At 39.5% G+C, this 20,515-nt stretch overlaps 1 protein-coding gene across 1 annotated transcript; it reads right to left on the bottom strand.

The window, feature by feature from the left end:
• Positions 1–1,491: 1,491 nt before the first annotated feature.
• Positions 1,492–20,069, bottom strand: TMEM131 (transmembrane protein 131). The gene is made up of 14 exons (XM_057381480.1): positions 19,855–20,069; positions 18,606–18,791; positions 16,529–16,687; positions 15,367–15,962; positions 12,105–12,280; positions 10,792–10,919; positions 9,323–9,447; positions 9,017–9,175; positions 8,173–8,347; positions 7,746–7,867; positions 7,539–7,635; positions 6,316–6,413; positions 5,835–5,998; positions 1,492–2,504 (listed from the first exon to the last, which is right to left on the bottom strand). Exons 1-14 carry the CDS (start codon positions 20,037–20,039, stop codon positions 2,208–2,210), a joined length of 2,667 nt encoding a protein of 888 aa, XP_057237463.1. The 5' UTR covers positions 20,040–20,069; the 3' UTR covers positions 1,492–2,207.
• Between the last annotated feature and the right edge of the window lie 446 nt (positions 20,070–20,515).

Here is a 20,515-nt window from a genome sequence, read left to right as displayed (position 1 = left end):
GGTGCTCTCCAAAATGATCCTGGAGAAGCAAGATAGGACACTCAGTATTTAAGTCTTGGATATTTCCCTTGGGAGACATGATTTTTTCCCTTTTAGGAAAGAGAAAACTGTGTGTCAAAGATCTTCATAGTTCAGGTGGTTTCACCCCTGGAACTTGTATTGAACTGGTGCTCAAGGGAAAGCTCTTCCAAAACAAGAATTAAGAATATTTTAATAGTAGCCAAGATTATTTGAATTAACAAAAGGCAATGATGGTTCACGATTTTATTTTTGGGGAGGGAGACATCTAAATCACTTGTGTTGTGCCCTGTCTTGTTCAAAAGGAAATGTTCTTAAACAAGATTTTTTTATTCTTATCCTCCCTGATGAAACCACTGCAGACTATTAGCACCTCRGAATTAATTTCTGCTTCTATGCTCCATGGAATCAATTCCAATGTAAACACATGCTGGGTAAAAGAGGTGCCATATAACCTTAAGCATCTCCTTTCMCCTTGAAGTTACTGCAAGTTATCTTCTCAAGCTCCATTTGCTGAGAAGCAGGCCCTGACATGTCAGGACTTTAAATACTTATTCTTTATTTTCATGCAGTAAGAGATTTGTTTACTCASTTACTCAGAAGGAAATTGCCTACAAATCCAAGTCGACCATTTCATGACCTTGCATGGCTCCAGAAGTACACAGATTTTAAGAACAAAGGAGTTCCAGCAGGTTCCTATTTGAGAGATCTGTATCTTTGAGCTTCTGATGGTGGCACCAGGAAGGCAGCAGCCTGACATTTGGAGTTTGTTCACATAATGGAAGCTGGAGAAGGGCTCACATGGTTAAAATAAAGGGGACACTCATATTTTGTTGCATACAAAAGCTTTATGCTAGAAAGGATATTAACCAAAATATACAGGTCTTACTCTTTTGAAGRATGGGTTCTGAAACAAATCTGCTGCTGTAAATTTGTAGCCACTGATTTGTAAGTAAATTTACAGTGCTAGTGCCTGTAAATGCTTTCTGGCAATGGAAGGGTTCACTTTTACTTGGCTTCAGCTCAGAGGAATACATGTAGTCACTGGGGCTTGCCCTACTGTTAATGAATGGAAACAGGCACCTTAAAAGGACAGATAAATCATACCCAAGAATAGTACCATTCTTGTTCAGATCCATGCAAGAACARTGTTACAAAGGTAAGGGCGTAGCATAAACAGCAGCAGCTGCTCTTATGACTGATACCTGGAAACTCCAGCAATGTAGACATTTTTCCAGCTTTTTGCTATCCAGTGAATTTTCAAGTGGGTGGCAGTGCATAACCCAGAAAACAGCTTCTATTCCCTGCTGCAATACAAACCCACGCTGCTGAGAAGCCAGGTTTCATCTACAGTGAAGTTTCTGGCAACACAGACTTTGTGTGCAGTAGATTTTGGCCCAAAGACTGTGCCAAGTGGAGTCATGCACACTCAAGTTCAGAAAAYACAAGGGGAACAGAACTACAGCAGACAAATCTTGAAAAAAGCATATTTATTTTAAAGTACAACCCAAAGTTGTATCTGTAAGAAATGCACATGGTATCTTGTTTCTTGCACAAGTCTTGGCTGTGTGCATTTCAGTTCAACTTAAAAATGCATTCAGGTTTACAAATGTACAAACAGCACAAAGTGTTTTACAGTCTCAACAGAATGCTCTTACATTCAGCCACTTTGCTCTTAAGGTTTTGTGTTGGTTTTGTTGGTATTTTTTGTTGATTTTTTTTCCTTTTTTACATTCTTACAACCTGTGTTAACAAAGACAGCCTTATTTTAAAAAAATACTCTGCATTTTAGCACAAAGTGCCTTTTGATTTTAAATTAGAACTTGGAGGATAACACTGGAAAAAATTAAAAACCCCAAACTTTTCATGAAARTATTGCATGCCAGGACCATTTTAGAGTTCAAATTGTTTCCTAAATAAAGATGGCAGATGGTAAAATATGAAACCAGTGAAACTGTTCATATTTACAGGCTTCAGCCATAGTTGGGATTTGTGACCACACCCAGACATTTCCAAGCTTATCTGCAACCTCACACTACCATATTGCAGGACAGACTTTAAAAAGGAGCAAGTGATGAAAGCATGAMTGACAGGGGGATTGGGGAGGGGGGATGCAACGGCCTGAAAATGATGTTTCAAAAATTTGCATTCAGAATTGTATCGTGACCTGAATAAGTGTTCTTTTTGCTTTAGTTTTCATGAGGATAGTGGGAATTTGACCAAGGATCTGAACTTCTTCTTCCAATTGTTGGGCTCCAAATTCTCCAAGGATTGTAGGTCTGTCCCATGTCTTCAGCAGGATTGGCAACGGTGGCAGCAGCAGGYGGCGGCGGAGCAGCGGCGGAGTTTTCACTACCCATGAGATCAATGCCTGACAATGCATTTGTTGGAGTGGTGAAGGGAAGGCCACTGTTGAGATTACTCGACCAAATGGAACTGCTGAATGGAGTGGTGGACCACAGGCCACTGGGGTTGCCCAGGATTGACTGTGGGAAAGACAGAGCAAKGTAAGTGGCAGTTTGGTAGCCCAGTTTTCACTTGGTTTATGGCCCCCCGAAAGATAAGTACCCGTGCAGCAGCAACAAGAACCCTGCTCTGGAACCCCTTCCATCCTCACTGCTACACAGAGCTCTGAGCTCCCTTCACAAGGGCCTGCCCAGAGGAACCAAGCTGCTCCTGCAGCTGACACTGAGAGCTGCATGGGCTGCAGAGTGCAGTACATTACAGGCTTTCAAGCTGTTTTCACTTCAGCTGATACATCCCCATACCACTGCTAATTTTAGCACTCTGAGTATTCAACACTCAAGAGCCAGAACACTTAAGCTTAAACAAACTTGTTAGAATGATGAAGGTAAACATGGTTTAAGTTTCAAGAACCAACAAAATTCAAGTTGCAATGGAAGGTATTTGCAAAGTCCTTTTTCGATTTTTTTGGCTGTTTGCAAATTTATCCCCCAGTAGTCAGACATGTCTGTTTTGGATTAATCTACCTGTGTTGAGTCCCACTGTACCTATCCCATATTCTCAGTACATACTTTTCCCCCATTCAAAATTTTTCAAGATGAAGGGAAGGGGRATAAGACAACCTTCCATTTATTACTGAATTCCAGAAAGTCTGTCCTGGCTCAAGACACTTGGTAGTCTCTGACAAATGCTCATGGTGTGCTCCACACAAATGCACATCACAAATGCACCTGGGATATACAGGACAGGTACAGCAAGCCTAGAGAACACATGCAGGAATGGACCAGGCCCAGGTTCTATCAACTGTATTTTACTAAAGCTCAAACAGTAGCAAGCAACAAGCAGAGGAATCTGACCCRTGGTGTGGTGGAAAGCGATACCCGGAAGCAGCCAAAGATGGAGATGAGAAAGATTAGCATAACTTTCATGCTAATATTAGCACAGAACCTGCTACATGTAGGCTTATAGCACTACATGCCTCAGTGTCAACAGATTTAATGTACRTATGCTGTAAATTCAATTTGCAAATATACTGTAAACTTGATACACCCAAAAGGCAGTGGACTTGTTGAGTAAGTCCTGTAAGGTACAAACATCCTTATGTTTGGATTTACTGGCTGGAGATAGRGCACCCCTTCCCAAGATTTCTGCCCTTAGATAACACACACTTGAAAGTTAATCAGTATCTGCATCTGAAGATTTAAATAAAAATTCCTTTAGGAACGAAAACAAGGTAGAATCTGAACATTTCRTCCTTTTAGGTTTTATTCTCTGGTCTGGAATGAAGAAGATAGGCTCAGTCTAATCATACCTGAAACTGTCTGGATGCTAACACATCACAGTATTTGCTACCAAGGGCTGGACAGGAGTTTTGAGCATTACTTGGGGGTTAACCAGGCCAACGACATGAGGACTTTCCAATGTCACTGAGAAACAGCCAGACCAGGGTCACAGTGTATTACTGCCACATAAATAAATTGTTATATTTAAGCTATACAAGCATTAGATATACTAAGCCTGCAGCAGGAAACACTCTGCTGCTTGGGCACCAACCCTAACACACTAGAAGTCCACCCTATTTCCTCCTGCAGGCAAGAGCCAGGAACTATTTGTTCCTACTTGTCCCAAAAATGTTTGGGAGATCCTGATAGAAAGGCATTTGGTCACAAGTCAGAAGCAACCAGGAAAGGAGCAGCAGAGAAAGGCACCTGCTACGCCCTTTCAGGGGTGGTGGAGGGAGGTACAAAGTGTTTGGCAGGCAGAACTACACACAGAGAAATACAGGAAATGGRAGTAGTGGAATGTGGTTAGAAAGGAACTTGGGGAGAAGTACCAGCCATGCAGCAAAGGCTGAGGGCAAATGGGATCCAGAAGGCAACTGCTACTTAGCACAGGAGCAGAATTGTGCATAGAAGGAGAGGCAAGAGGAGTAAGGAAGGAGAACGATCAAAATGAACTCTCCAGAAACCTTCCTAGAGAAAAGGGTAACACAGAAGCCAAGGGCTGTTTGCAACAATGGCTTTGGCTCTTGTCCCAGAACAGAGGAAAGGGCAGGGCTCTGGCCTGGTACCTGCTCTCTTATCAGGCACCTAGAGCAAGAAGGCTCAGTAACAGGAAAAGCCAAGCTTTCCTGTTCTGGCTCGCCATAAGCACTTGCAAATACTACTATCATTTATAACAGCTTTGAATATTTCAGTCAGTTTGCTGCTTGTTTCTCATTTTTATTAAGTGATCTTCTCCTTGAGTAAGCTCCTAAAATGTCTCCTCCCAAATCAAAGCAAATGGAGTAACTGACACTGCATCTATACCATTTGTCTGGCTTCCATCTTGACGCTTCCTGAAGTGCACTTATAAATGCTGGGAATTATGTGTTAGGAGCTAGAGAGCTTGTTCTGCTTGTCCTCAAGCCCTCCCTCTACCAAATGCTGAGAAACTTGCCTCTGTGTGACCAAAACCCAAAAATCTTTCCTTACATAGTTTTAGTGAGKGTCCAGCTCTGGTTGTAACCACATGACAAGGGCRGGATCAGTGAGCCTGTGTCTATTAGAAGCTGTGTGACCTTCTTTGGCTTCCCCTGCTTCCCCCACTCCATCTGAGCTGCTCCCAGGTGAAGTAAACACTGCCTCTTACTCACTACAAAAACATTTTCAGAAGCCAACATGAAGGATTTCAGCTGGCAGCGAAGACAGCTGTTGCAGCCTAAGTTTTAGTCTGACACAAGGATGGCACAAGGATGACAGTACAGCACTACAGTCTGTAAAAGTTGGGGTTTTTTTTTTCTTCTTTTGCTATACCCAAAATCTTCATCAAAATTAGTAGTCAGTTTAAAGACTTTGCCTTATTTTCAGTTCTTTAGTGTTTTTTTCTAAACTGAAAATAATATATTTGAGGTCTTTTAATTAGCTGTTTTTGGGGCCTTTTGTTAATTRACAAACGGGTGCAATACTGGATTCAGAAAGCAGAATCAAAGTGTGAAAGTCATATTGGCTATTTTGCAACTGTCTATCAAACTGGAAGTGACATACACAGGGTCCAGCCATAGCACAGGAGCAAACCTGAAGGATGTGGGAGCAGAACACACTTCTGTAAGTGCTGCAAGATGCTCTTGTGACAAACATTTTTATGGGAAGCAGTCTACATGAATTCATCAACCACAAGTGAGGAAACTAGTAACTCTTTGTCCAACAGGCATKTCAGCTTAACTACACTAAGATGAATATGTGTACATTCCCTCTTCCTTTATTCTTCATTCTATTTCCTTTCACCCCCAATTTCTCTGAATTACATTAGATGACACATACAGAACGGGTTGGTAACAATAATAAACCACTGTATTTGGACTGAATACTTACTGCAGTTGTATGAGTTGGGGAACTTGARCTTGTTGGCCAGGAGGGTACAGAATCTGTAGCTGAAGGATCCCAGATGGATGATGGAACATTACTGAATTCGCYCCAGTTTCTCTGAACATCCTGCCCATAAGCAGATCGAGCTAAACCAAGCTTGCTAAAAACCTCTAAAAATAAAATGAAATAAAACTTAGTTTTATTCTTCCTCTTTTTCCAAGAACAATACTTTTCAGTTATTTTATTGAAACAGAGAAACCCCAAACCCAAGCATTCTCAGYCCATCAAACACCTGATGAGTTCCACTACCTTTCTCACAGAAACACAGTGAAACACAGAATATACCCCCAAATTTTTAACACACTTTCCTATGTAGTCTTCCCTTTTAGGGGTGAGGATGGAAACACTGTACATAGACCAGCGTAAAGGAGACATATTTCTTTAACTATATTTGAATACAGAAAAATATTTGAACAGAAAAACTCACCTCCAGTTAAGTTAAAAGARTTTCCAAATGCAGAGAAGGAGTTGAGAGGTGTGAAATCAGGACTGCTCGGATTGCTCATAGGACTCCACAAACCCGAACTACATTTTATGGAGTACAAGAAAGGCAACACACAATTATTAGCACAATACGATTGACAATATTAACTTACTGATCTATACATAAATGTGTGTGTATGTTTAACTATACGTATTTATATATATCTACATAAAAATACATAGTTAAACATATAATTAATATATATTTAATGGTGATCAAGAGATCAGCTTATTTTTGCTTTAACAAAAGCTTTTGGTGAAATACCATTTTCCTGTGTATACACCCACCATGGAGCAACACAGTAATATAGACACAGTACTCTTTACTCTGACCATCAAACAAACATGAGAGTAGCTCTTTAATCAATTTTTCAGAAAACACATGGAGTCCAAACCATAGCRCAGTTATTTTGTCAAGCAGATAAAATTCAGAGTCACTTAGAAGTGATACAAATATTCACACTCGTGGGAAAACTTCTTGGAAGTAATAGATGAGTTAACTGAAAGCAGTGTTAAACATCCACCAAAACAAACAAAAACTCCATGCACAAACTTCATTCAGAAAAGCAATTCCTTTGCATACAGGAACTTGAATTCAAGTGTCTTTCTACTCCASAAAGCTTACTGCTTTTTACAACTGAGACAGGGGCTCACTGCCAGAATGTCAGAAAAGACATGTTTCTTGCAGAACTGGGTGACTGCAGCTGTACCCTGTTCCTACTGAAAACACAAAGCCCACTGATAGCTCTGGTTTTGGTGTTAAAATGGAGAGTGAAAGGTATTGCTGTACAGCAAGGTATTGCTGTACAGCAAGGTACAGCTCACTCTGCCTGTGAGCCTTCAAGTGACTTTGGTATACACTCCTCAGTACTGAGAGCACCAAGCTGATTTCTCATTGTTTGGATGCCCAGCAACACAAGACTGTTGAGTTACTTGGAATGAGGAGGGGGAAACTCCCAYCACATCCAGAACATCCTCCTCTCTACTTTTGAGTCACTTGCATCTTCTAAACTTTCCTGCAAGGTGAGAGATGCTGTGCTAGACTTTAAAAAATAGTTTAAAAAAAACGAACCAGAAKGAATTCCACCACTCCCTTCAAAATGCCATTAATAGCTCTATCTTCTTTTCTAGGCATGCAGGTATCTGCCTAGAGAATATAAAAATTACCTGTCAGAGCCATCACTGTCAACAACTGCATGGGAAATGCTGATATTGCTGGAAACATCTGCCTTGCTTGGAGAAACCTTTGGTAAACCACTGCCCCCTGCAAGAACATGAATGTAAAAAATGAGTAAAATAAACCTCAGCAAAGTAACAAAATATTCASGAAATATTTATTTAGAAACATTAAGAACTCCAAACTGGTTCTAGTACCTGGACTCTTGTCATAACCTGCAGCTACAGCAGCAAAAGTGGGGTTTCCATTCCTGCCTGGAAGAGAAGCTGCCTTTGCCAGCTTATGTTTGGTACCATTAGGCTGCTTGTTTTTTGTTTCACTAAAATGAGAAAAATAGAAAAAAAAAAGGAAAAACAGAGTAAGGTTCTGGACTTCAGCTGTTTGATTAAAAGAACAGCAATTTAAGCTAGCATTCAAGAAAACATTTATAATAGCTCAGCAGTTCATGGAATTGCACATTTTTCTAATCTACCAAGTTGTACAGCAAGGCAARATATGCACAGTGGTGTATCTGCATKGGAAGAGGAAASWGATCTGAGAATCAGGAGATGCCCCCTGTGAAGCACATGGTTCCACAAGTGTTTATTGCCTGGGAAATCAGTAGGAGGTARGATCTGGACTCACTTGCTGCAGCTGCTGTTCACGATGCTGCTGTAAGTGCCTCCTCGTGGCCCRAAAGCAAAGGATGTGGGAGGAGGAGGTGGAGATGGAGAGGCGGGTGTTGGAGAGGGCTGTCGCTGCTTCAGGAAAGCGTCTGCATTCAGGGTTTGCAGAGAGAGCTTATAGAGGTTRTCTGTAGCTATAAAGAGAAACACAGAACTGTAGTTTCTTCCTGTAGTATTTGCATTACAGCAAAGGCTTGTCAGACTTCTGCTGTCCCTTCTGCTCAAATGGAGGAATTATGAGAAAGACTATTTGCTCCCAGTGATGGAAGCAGCAGCTCATTGTCTATGTTCACCTATGGTTATTCATGTTTACTGTTTATTTTCAGAGACTGTTTTGCAACACAAGCAACCAGAAGGAAGATGAGTTGGTTCCTAACAAGGGACTTACAATGCAACCAAAAAGATGATAACAGTGTCCCAGATAACCATTACATTAAGGTATTTTAGTGTTCCCTCTCAAGGACAGATCACCTTATTACTTTYAACTTTGACGGGAGCAGACCTGACCAAGCAAAACCCCATCTACTGTAGAAAAGACATATTTTTTGAGCAGTAATTCTAATTTTCTCCATTTCCTCAGCAGCCTCTGAATCCTGGAGAGCTGTTGAGTGACCCATGTTCTGCCCACACCATTTTCAAACCTCCCAAATCATACCAGATGCTATCAATATGAAGCCTACAGCAGAAAAAGGGAGCTCAGCTATGCAGTGAGAAGGAGACAGGGAAGATCTATAAACAGATCAAGCCTATCTACAGATACTAACTGCAGAATACTCATTCTGCCATTGCCCAGCATTACTTACAGCTGCCAGCTTTGTGGAGAGGCACAGAGTCCCACTCCGGTGGTGGAGAATCCTTTTCCCCTTCTGAGCTGCTGGTGTTTCCTAGCTCCTGTCCAGAACCACTGGGGAGAAATTTTGCTAATACTGATGGTCTGCTCTCTGTTAGCTTACTGCTTGGACCTATTAAAACAAAAGAAAAATCAAGTGTGTGGATAACAAAGAGAACAGATTTCTTCTCACACCAGACTTAGAATTGAGCACTCAAGAGGGGTTACAGACAACAACATAAAACTCTTGAAGTATTTACAATGAACAGCCTCACACTACCTCTTGTTTTGGGGAGGTTTCTTGATTTAGAGCCACTTGACAAAAGGTGCTGTGTAGAGATCTTGGATGGAAAGGTTTTGCGCTGTTTGTTTTCCAGTGGGGGAGTATAAGACAATTCCAAGGGACTGAAAGAAAAYAGAAATTCTTTTTTAAAGCTCTGAAGTACTGTAAAGCACTTTTTTATACATATCTATATACACACATACACACACATACATAGGCCATACTGTCTCACAAAGTATTGGTCTCCTTTGGCTTTCTCATGAATAAGCAGAGTTTTGTATTTTTCCTATATACAACTCCACCCTTCAGAGCCCTGGCTCATTTTCTAACCACACTGCTCCACACATGTATTAGGCTCCACTCACATTCCAGGAGCAGCTTTCATCCTGGAGCTCCAGGTTCACAAAACCTGTTTGATTACATAGAGGCAACAAGAAATGGCAACTGCCTTTTTTCTACCCTGCCCCCACACACCCCTGGTTAGATCCCATGCTCTTAATATGCTACTGCCCTAAATGTACAGGATTGRTTTTTAATGATAATACAAAACTACTCAAATGAACCACCAAATTCAACTGGCTGGATATTGCTCTTTTTCTCCAGGTACTTGATCCTGTCTCTCAGACTTTCAAGGGAGGAACTATTTTCCCCATTCTTGTAGAAGAATTGCAAGCCAGTTCTCATTGTGGCCTCTGAAAACGTCACATGTAATGAACTTGTGAGTTATAAGATAAAGCAAAGTACATCATTGTAACAATAAATAAGGAAGAGACTTTGCCAGGCAATGTTTTCAGAAATATTTTGAAGAAAATTAATTTCTTCTAACTACAAACTCAGTCTACTGTTAATTACAACAGGAAAAACACAGCTGATTTACCATACCTCAGTTTGGTAAAGTTCACTTTTGTGGCACTTGGATACCAATCTGATTTTACAGTACTATTCTGGAATGAACTAGTAAGATTAAGATTCTTTTTCCCCCTATCTACAGTCTGCAATCAACCACATGCCAGTATGGGACAGGGACTGGCAGTGGCAGCAGCCTCCTTTAATAACATAGCCAAGACTCTGACCTTACTCTATGATATGAAAAAGGAAACCGTGTGGCTGCAGTTTCACCAAGGGCAGCTAAAGACACTCACGTTAATGCTGGCTCACTGTGCTGCCCCCTAGAAACATTAATCCCACTTCTTGTATGCACCACTGTTATCAAAACCTTAACATTGCTTCTCCTGATTTCCATCTCTCAATTTGGCTCTCATTTTTGTGCTGTATTCCCATTAAGTAACTTATTATTTGCAAGCTACACATATTCCCTGATATCARGAAGGAAGAGGAAGCTGTTTATAGGTATCTGTTGGCATTTGCCAAACCAGCCACAGCAGTCAAATACAGATATTCTTAACAATCCATCTTCTCTTTCAAGCATGACACTTTCCCTGCTAAAAAGCCTCCATTATGCTTACCTGGTTTTCACATCTATAGGGATTTCTTTCTTGGTATTTGYAATCACTTTTTTGGTTTTCTGTTTTACTGGGACTATTTCATTTTCAGGTTTTTCTGCTATAACTTTTCCCTTTTGTTTTTCAGGTTCCTATAAAAGACATGATGACACATTAATAATCATAAAAAGCAAACTCCCTCTTGCATCAGAACACAGGTAAAATAAAGGTGGCTGAGGAAAGAATGCTAACGGAACACATGATCCTTCTTGCAGTACTAAAGGTCTCTTTTTATGACTTGGTGAGTTTACCTATAAAATATAGTTTCTTTTTTTTTTTCTGTTTGGAGAAGTAGAAATTGAAATAGCAAATTAATGAGCTTCAAGCAGATCTSTTTTGCACAGCTTCTCTGGCCACAGCCTCTGAGTCTACTTAACAAGATGCTAGCTCTGTACTGAGACCCTTAATGTATCTCCTGCATGCAATCCAGGCCACCTAAAATAGACTCTTCAACAAAACAAATAATACGACCAACTTCCCCATTCTATTTATTATTTAAACCACACTTGTAAGACTTTCTAAATACAAGTATATTCTCAAATAGCCATCCTGAAAATATCAGTGGTGATTTTCAAATGACTACCAAAGTGTAACCTTTAAAATATGTCACATGGATTTCTTTTATTTTTTTTTTTCACAGCTATAATCCATGTCTTTCACAAAGTTCAAATTTAAGATGTCAAAATWTAGGCTTGGTTTTCTTCCCTTTGCTATTACCGCTGCTTTGTTTAGTCATGCTTTAGGACGAAATATTTGTGACAATCCAACCACTACACAAATTGTAGATTTCTGTTTATTACCTTGAAGCATGTGAACCAAATGAGTTAAATAAARGTAGGGGTATTGAATACAGTAATTAAGTTAACTACATGCTGACAAGTTACCACCATTGATCTGGCTCTTTGTAACTGACAAAAAGCATGGATTTAGCATGCACCTTAATTATTGAGTGGAATTACTGTCCACACTTAGGTGTTTTATTCTGCAAATAGAACAGGCCAGGAGACAATTACCAYAATGCTACTGACTGGCTTATTCAAGCCAAATCACCTGGGCATTTTTACTCCTGAGCCTACAGGACTCAAGCAAGTTCACACTCACAGAGGTGCAGATTTGATACTGAATGATGGCAGGAATTGGGAAAGCTCCTTTTAATTAACATTCTTCCTTTGTTAGGTATTATATGAAAGCTGAGGATGGTGTGGGGGAAAGTGTTTCCACTCCAACAGGTAACACACCAGCTACTGAAGGGCCTCCTTTACTCAGCAGTGCCATACCTCTTTGAGAAGTGGTTCTGTGTCTGGGTTGGAGGTTTCTGTTGTGGTTGAAGAACTGTCATCATCTGCCAAGGAATCCTTCAGCTCATCCTCCTGTTGCTTTCCTTTCCCTCTTCTGTCCTTTTCTTCCCGCTTCTTCTGTGGCTTAGCCTTGCGCTGAATTGTTTTCCCTTTTCCTAGAAAGATAAGGATGCTTCAGATTCTCAGCAGCAGTTCTCAGAGGCAGGCTAATTCCCTCCTTTTCAAAGGCTAACCCATGTGACTACATGCAGTTTGYTGCCTGTTAGGACACACCAACTACTTTTGCCTCTTTGTATAAAATGTGATAAAAGAACCACCCTGATCTCCACCATCCCATTCATGGTTCTGAGCCGTGTCCGCRTTGCCTTTCTGTGGATGTGGGCACCTGGTTGCCTACAATTCCTCTCTGATCTATTCCTGACATTCCTTTTAARCACCATAGAATCCAATTTGACAGTTTAACAATAAACATGAATTTACAAAGATGGCAAAAGCTCTATCATCCAAACAAATGAAGAACAGGAATGATCAGCATGCTTGTTARTTGAAAAAAAACTCCAACAAAACAAYTTGAAATAAGAYTAGTGTGGATAACAAAAATCACTGATAGTATTTGTCTAGCAAAGAGGTAAAAAACCCAASCAACCAAAACCTGAAAATTTCACACCCAAGTATACTTTCTCCTCCTGACATATTCTACTCCTTCCGAGTGGACTATTCTCAATACAGRGCAACTGTGCACGTGTGTGTGTGGAGTCTTCATGAGCTTACCATCACCTGTTGCTATACTACAGAATGTGAGCTTTCACAACGTTCTTATTTCTCACTAGCTGTAGTATGTGCCTTTACTCATAGGATCTTTCTTAAGATGCTGCTCTTAAGAACAAGCGCTGTCCTTTATGAGCCACACAGTGCCTACATACAGCCTCCTGGATGSATTTAGCTGTTTGCTCAAATAAACACTCAAGCAACCTGTGCTGAATAACTGGATTCTGCCTCTTCTGGAATTTGTACTAGCTTGAGCTGGAATTACAACTGGAAGCACCATGATAGCTGTTATATTTCATTTGGCAAAATGGTAAAGTTTGTACCAAAACAAAAATTTGCCTTCAGTATTTTGGCAAATACCAGATACATATCGGTGTTTTCAGACTTGTTTTTTTTAAGATGTAAGTATCAGTGTTTTCAGTATCTAGAACAACAAAAATACGGAGATAAAAGTACTCTTTTCAGCAYAATAGCTAATATATATATAAATACAAGTACATCTTCTATGCAATTGTTTTCAGGGTTGGCTTCCAGCATACTGGGGGCATTCTGGCTGTGCCTCAGAAGGCCCCATTCCAAAATTTGCTTCAAATGTAGTCTACTTTCAGGATTGCTGAACAGTTTWATGTTCGTAATTAGAAAATCTATGTAAATATTATCATTACATTAAAATGTAACATTAAGCAGCTGTTTAACAAAAAACTAATTCAGTCTCTGTAGCAGTCTGCTAAGACCCAAGTATTAGGAAGCCAAAACAGAAGACTATAAAAACAGGAATTCTGAACCGGATCTTATGACAATCAGTCCAGAAGCTGCTGCTTCTGCAAATGCTTGTGATTAGCTCTAAATATTTATCTAAAGACAAACACCCCTGTGTGTGTACGTAGATGCAGACAGATTATGGAACTTCCCCAATGGTTTTACGTTTTTACATTTAAAGAGGAGAAGTGGAAATGGACACACTATATTATTTAAAGTGGGAATATGCTTTTGAAACCAGAATGTGGGGTCTCCGCATACTGTGTGCCAGCTGCATCACAAAACATTTCAAGTGCAAGAGCTGCTTCCTTCTTAAGGAAACTAGAAATGGAAGATGTGGTCCAGAAGCACTTTCAGGCATTCAGTACATGGATGGAACCAGTCCACTGCAAACCTGTTCATGTAACCCATAAGGATGTTGCATCCTCACTAACTTTGCTTTCCAGAGCTCCAATACTGCACTGTTTGCCAACATGAATATTGTCCATGAAACCTTCCTACCATTACATCCCCTTCTGGAGCCCCATTTAGCCTTTATGAAATGAATACCTGATGGCAGTTCTCTTAATTCCCCCAACCACCTCTCATCGTAAAAACTGAAAACAAAACAGGCCAGAAACAGTGTAGCATATTTTGGCAAGACACCAAAACCTCTCAACAACTTCAGTCTCCACTTTCAAAGTCCAAATGCATCCTAACATCCACTCTGAACTAATTAAGAACTTTCTGCTCATTACCACCTAACAGAGTGAAACCTTCCTCTTGAGTGGTGCATGATCTTACAGATGGTGCAGTGTTTATACGCCTTCCCACAATTTTCATTCGCCTCCCCGATTCATTTTCTTAACTTTAATAAGCAACACAGTATCAGTGCCATTTCTGTACAAGTGCTGGTAGCAGAAAGTGAAAAATCATTTAGAAATAAACACACATTAAGATTAAATGATCACTTAACTCTGGGATGCAACTGAAATTGCTAATATAAAAATAATAATTAGAAATTCTACTCTAACAAAGTGTTCATAAGAAGGCAGTAACTGACAATTTCAAAAGCCTAAACATCTAATGTATGAAATTCAATACATTATTTTAAGCACTAGACAATTGGAAAGATGTGAAAACAAGTCCAACTCAAATCCAGCCTTATCCAAAAATGAATGCAATGTATAGACACAGGTGCCTTGTTTGCTGACCACGTGACATTAAGGATTTTCTACCACTGCAAGTCTGGACATGAAGAATTCCTTTCCCAAACAATACCACAGGGGTTTACTTACCCATCTCTCTCTCTTCCCCTCCTCACTTTCTCTCTGCCTCACTTTTCACAATTCTGTAAGACAGCTTCCTTTTCCTTTCATCAACCCCGAGCCCCAAGTCCAAATGATGGAAATGGGAGGGACAGGCACCAACCCAAAGGCAAAGTAGCAACAAAAAGCATTTTTCTTTTTCAGACAATCAGGTGTCTAGATATTCACACCTGCTTTCATCAAAACATTCAACCATTTTTGCAGGAAGAATGACAAGCTAGCACTGCACAGAGAATTTCACTGCCACAAGATAACRCAAGTGTTCAAGACACAGCACATAGCACAGGGCAGGGAACTATAGAGAAGAGCTGGCTTTCCACACTATGAAAACATGACCTTTACAGTTGACTAGATCTTGTCCGGTGGTTTACACAGTGAATAAGCCCATTAAAGCAGAATTGTATTACCTTTGTTTTTTGCTAGTGGAGATGGGGGCTGTTCTGTAAACACATCAGGGGAAGGGGATTCTGGGTGGTCAAAGTCTTTTTCCATAGTTTCTATGAGCCCAGTGAGATCTGAATCCTCGGAGCTGTGCCTTCTGCTGCTGGCACATTCACTGTGAGGTGGGCTGAGCAGCGGGAGCTGTGGCAAAGCACTTTCAGTCTGTTGCTCTTGCTGCTGGGGCACGGCTGCTGGGGGTTGCTGGAGGGGCTGCTCTGCCAAAGCTGGTGCCTGCTGCTGTATCAGCTGCTGGTTCTGCCTCGTCCCCTTGGCTCTTTTGCCTGCGGCATGAGTCTGAGCTGTGGCACCTGAATCCAAGCTAAAGGAGCCCGTTCTGTTCACTGACTGCATGGAAGCGGCTTGTGCTGAAGTCCTGTTAGGTATACTTGAATTGGTTTTGGATTTGATGTTTTCAACATCAGGTGCATTTCTATTGCTGTGAAGGTGTGCTGTTGCATTGCATTGCTTATGATTCCCTGCACCGGATCGTGAAGATGAACTGCCTGCTCCATAAATTCCTCTGGATGAACTGTGATTAGAATCCGATCCAAGTGTATTCAAGCTGGAAGAATAACACATGTTTAAGCATACTCTACAATGTTTCCATTCTTCACTATGAAAAGAGAATTACTATATTCAAAAGAAGCCTTGAACTATACTATTCTTGGCATACAATCAGCAAAAATGCCTAAAACTTGTTTGGCAAGTCAGCAGACTTCATCATTTCCTGTACTCATGCACTGTATATAGGAACAAAAAACATAGTAAAATGACTGTTGATATATATGATGGAGGCAACACTGAAAGGAGATGAGCTTTAGTTAACTTTAGACACCTAAGGTAGGCCTGCAATTTTTTTAGTCTCTACTTTTTGAGAATATTAAGAGGAAACTTGGCAGGGTTTGGTTTTTGGTAGATTTCTTTCTTTTTCCCTTTTTTTTTTTTCCCAGAAGAAGAATATTCCTCACAATCCCAAAATTCATCTTTTCATCCAAACTACCTTTTTATAAGCAACTGTGAGGATATCTTTAATCATTGACCTGTTCTAGTGAGCAGTACTGTTTTTTTACTGGCCTGATAACTAAAGAAGAAATAAATGAGAAAAGTACTACAAGAACATTTACTTACTTTCCGTCAGATGAAATTCCAACTATTCTCCTGAGATCAAGTGGCCTTCCCATATCAAAGGGAGGATTTGAGGCCTCAAAGGACAAGCGTCTTCTAAATGGCTCCCAAATTCCTTGAGCTTCTAGATAGGCTGTTCCAATTACCAAGAGAAAGAGTACACTGCAGAGAAGAAAGGCATTCATCTAAGAATTTATTAGTTTTGAGCATTCTAAAGCTAATGACTCTAATGATACAGGACAAAAAGCTTGTATCTTGTACTGAAAATACTTAAAATTGCATCCAAACATAACATATACAAGACTGGCATGATATGCAGTTGCCAGGTGTATTAATCCAAAAGAAAAAATGTTGGACTTCAAGAAGCTGGAGCCACAAGCAGGTGATTATTCAAACCTGCGATTTAGGGATTTAGGGAAGGCAAAAATAAATACCATTGTATCAAATTTAAAAACATGGACTATACAAACTTCTGGTGTTCTTCCCTAGAAATTAWGGCTAGCTTTGCAATGATATGGAAGAGTTATTTTAGTGGCAACTAGCAAACCCATGCATGATGGCGTCCTAAAAGTTAGAGGCAGTTTATAAACAGAAATCTTGGAATATTATGACATGTATTAGGATTCTTCTCTAGTTTGCTGCTAAGAAGGATGTTTATACTTTTAAGAAAAAGACACAGTAAGGGAAGGGATTAGTATTCTCTATTCTTTGTAAAGTCTAATTAACAATACAGTACATATAAAATTTCCCAAACTACATTTATGAGCTGACAACCATTACTTACTTTGTCAAAGAACTAAAAACAAACTCAGCCTATACACTTCTAGCAAATATATAGAAGAAATTTACCTAAGTACTCACTCAGCACTCTAAGTAATGCATTGTCAGTGACAACACAAAATTTCTTAAGTAAGAGAAATTTTCCTCTTACTTTGGAAAATGGAGTTTTCTCACTAAACACTGCATTGCTTAGGAAAATACTGAAGAGTCAAAAAAGAAAATTAAGTGGGCTGTAACTTAATCATCTCTATTTCTTTTGTTAATTCCTACAAGAAAAAACAGCCTAAGTGAACTTTTGTAAAACAGAAGAACCAATAACTTACTGCGAGGGAAAAAAAGGTAATATGACAAGTACAATAATGCCTTGGATTTGCAGCACACATAAGGACCTCTTTTTCTTCAGAGACATCTACAGCACCAATAATTTCACACAAAGATATAAGCTTAACACTAATGAAAAGAAAACTAGCATTTACTGCTACTGATAAGTAAAAACTCATACTGGTAAGTTTCCATGCTAGGGTTTTCCCTGCACGAAAGACTCACAAAAGAGTCTCACATCCAAGAGGTGAGCAGGGCAATAGGGTTTATAACTTCTGATTGCAAATAAATAAAGACAGGTAGAGGTTAGACTATGAAAACAGTGGCATTTTCAACCCATAATTCAGCCAGATATAATTAACAGATATCTGTTTGCTGAAGAAAAAAGTGCATTAATACCCTACTACGTAACCTGTGTGTATGCAGTGTTGCAAACAATGTCCTTCAGGTTCTCAGAAATCCCATTATTAGTATCAGCAGTTGACTGTCACATAACAAGTGGCAGCAAAGTTAAATTCATCCAAGGCATCTGCTAAGCTCATTACTGTCACTGCCTCATATCTCTCTAAAGCACAATACTCCAGAAGGATACTTACATTTCTACAGGAATTCACTACCAGCAGTACTTTAATACGTAATATGTTTAAAATTTGGCTTATCTATCATAAACCCCTACAGATCACCAGGGCTAGCAGGAGTATGTATCTCACTTAAGGAAATAGGTTCAAGCAAGAAGTGTATTATTTTGTCCTTGGTTTGAGCAGAAAGTCAGTACTTCTCAGCCTTAAACACTACATGCTCAATATACAGGAGTGTTTATTAATTCAGTCCCCTTTATGATCTCACACTATTTATTTTACAACAATTACAGCATGTGCTGAATACACGTGCTGCTCTGTAACCCGTATTTGAGCAGTGGTAGTTCATGCCCATACAGCAGTAAGAACAAACACACACACACACCCCACACACACACTACCTCATTATTCCTGAGATGATTATGTACAGTGCCAGTTCCCAGTTGGGCCTGGGGAGCGCTTCTGCACACGTTGCCAACATGTGATATGGAAGCGATGCGTTCAAGATAAATACAAATTCAGAGCCTCCCGCAGTGATGAATTTTAATTCACGTATAACTCTGGAAGCAGTGAAATCTGGTGTAAACCTGGAAACAGCGTAAAGCACATTAGAACTTTTCATATGAACAGCACAAATGTTTGAGGTGATTTTTATAACTCATAAATTACAAATAAAAAAAAAAACACAACTCAACTCCATCAATTACAATACAACCTAAAAGCACTTGTGAATCTTTCAAATACCTCAAGATGTGTTTGACTACATTCATTAACACCTATGCTTAACACATCTGATACTAGATTTCTCCAGGTAATATATGAGGTTATAACTGAGAATAAGTTTTTACCACATCTGTTAATAAATGCTATGAATGCAGTAAAAATTTCACAGCAGGTCTAATTACTAGGTAAGCTATAAATTTTTTAAACACTCCACCTTTAAGTCACAAATGTGGCTTTTCAAAAGCATCACCACTTCATCACAACCTCATCACAAGCTAAGATTGTACAGAAGTACTAGTGAAATACTATTTCACTGCAGCAATATTTCATACATCCATCCATTTGCAGAAAGAAGCAACTTTTGAATTTTTTAGATACCATTTTCTGAATAGCTAACTTTACAACAATGCACTGTTAAAACACCAGTGTTTGATGCAGAGATTTTTTTATAATAAAAACTGACAGAATGACACAGTCATTATCATTAAGACAACAGGCAAAATATTCAAGACAAAAATACTGTGCATTACAATAACAATGCTTAGACCAAAGGCTCTATTCTACATACTGCAATGCACCAAAACCATTTGTAGGTCTAGATCCCATGAGCATTCACAAGTCAAATGAGGGCAATTTATAAAATCCCATATAGTAACATTATTCCAACTCAGCAAGTTATACTCACTGGATAGTAACAGATGTAATACTATAGTCAGTCACAAGAACACAGTGTCATGAAAACTCAAATAATGTTTGCAAAAAGAGAGAAAAATGTCATAATTATGTAACACTGTATAATACGCACTGTATAATACATGCAACACTTCAGTAAAAAGCCCTCAGAATTTAACCAAGAGAGTTTTCCCCTGAAACAGTATTAAAATTCCAAATGTAAGACCCCATTTAGATGTAAGAAAAACCACTTACAATATGACAATGTCTTTAGAGGCATTGGCACTTAGTGCAAATTCTTGACAGTTAACTACTTTGAATCCATATCCTTCACATGTGTAGCCACTGATTTCCATTGTTTTCACATTAATCTGCAGCTGCCCTGTATTTTCCACTTTAAATGTTCTTCTCAGTGTGAAATTCGGTTCTTTGTATTTCATTTCTAGAAACAAACAGCAGTGGTGAGTGGTATGCTGAGCAGATACCCTTCGCTGTATTAATATTCTACAGCAGAAGAGAGTTCTGTCAGTGTTACAGCATAAGGGGAACTAGCAAGACCCATGGAAATTACCTTTAGGCAACTTGTAGGAACATATCTCTACAGCCAGATTCTCATCACTGTCAAGGTAGGGCACTCGTACAATTCCAGAGCCCTCTAACTCATTAGGGAAACAATACAAACCTCCTAACCTCTGACAGCACAACTGCCTCACAAAGAAATCACCTAAGCTGCAAAGTTCTTTGACATACTGCATGTCTTATATATACTGCATGTCTTATATATACTTCACAGCATATCACTGATGCTGTGATATTCTCTGAACAGTTCCAGCAAGAGAAGAATTAAAATGCTGGGGTTTTTTTTTGTCTTAAAAATAAAACTGCGTGGCTTAACTACATATATCTTATTAGCAAA

The sequence above is a fragment of the Malurus melanocephalus genome, unplaced genomic scaffold, assembly GCF_030028575.1.
Source record: "Malurus melanocephalus ecotype Western Australia unplaced genomic scaffold, MMel_1.1 scaffold_512, whole genome shotgun sequence".
Lineage (NCBI taxonomy): Eukaryota > Metazoa > Chordata > Aves > Passeriformes > Maluridae > Malurus > Malurus melanocephalus.
The sequence above is the reverse complement of the archived record's forward strand: the minus strand, read 5'-3'. Positions and strand labels throughout refer to the sequence as shown.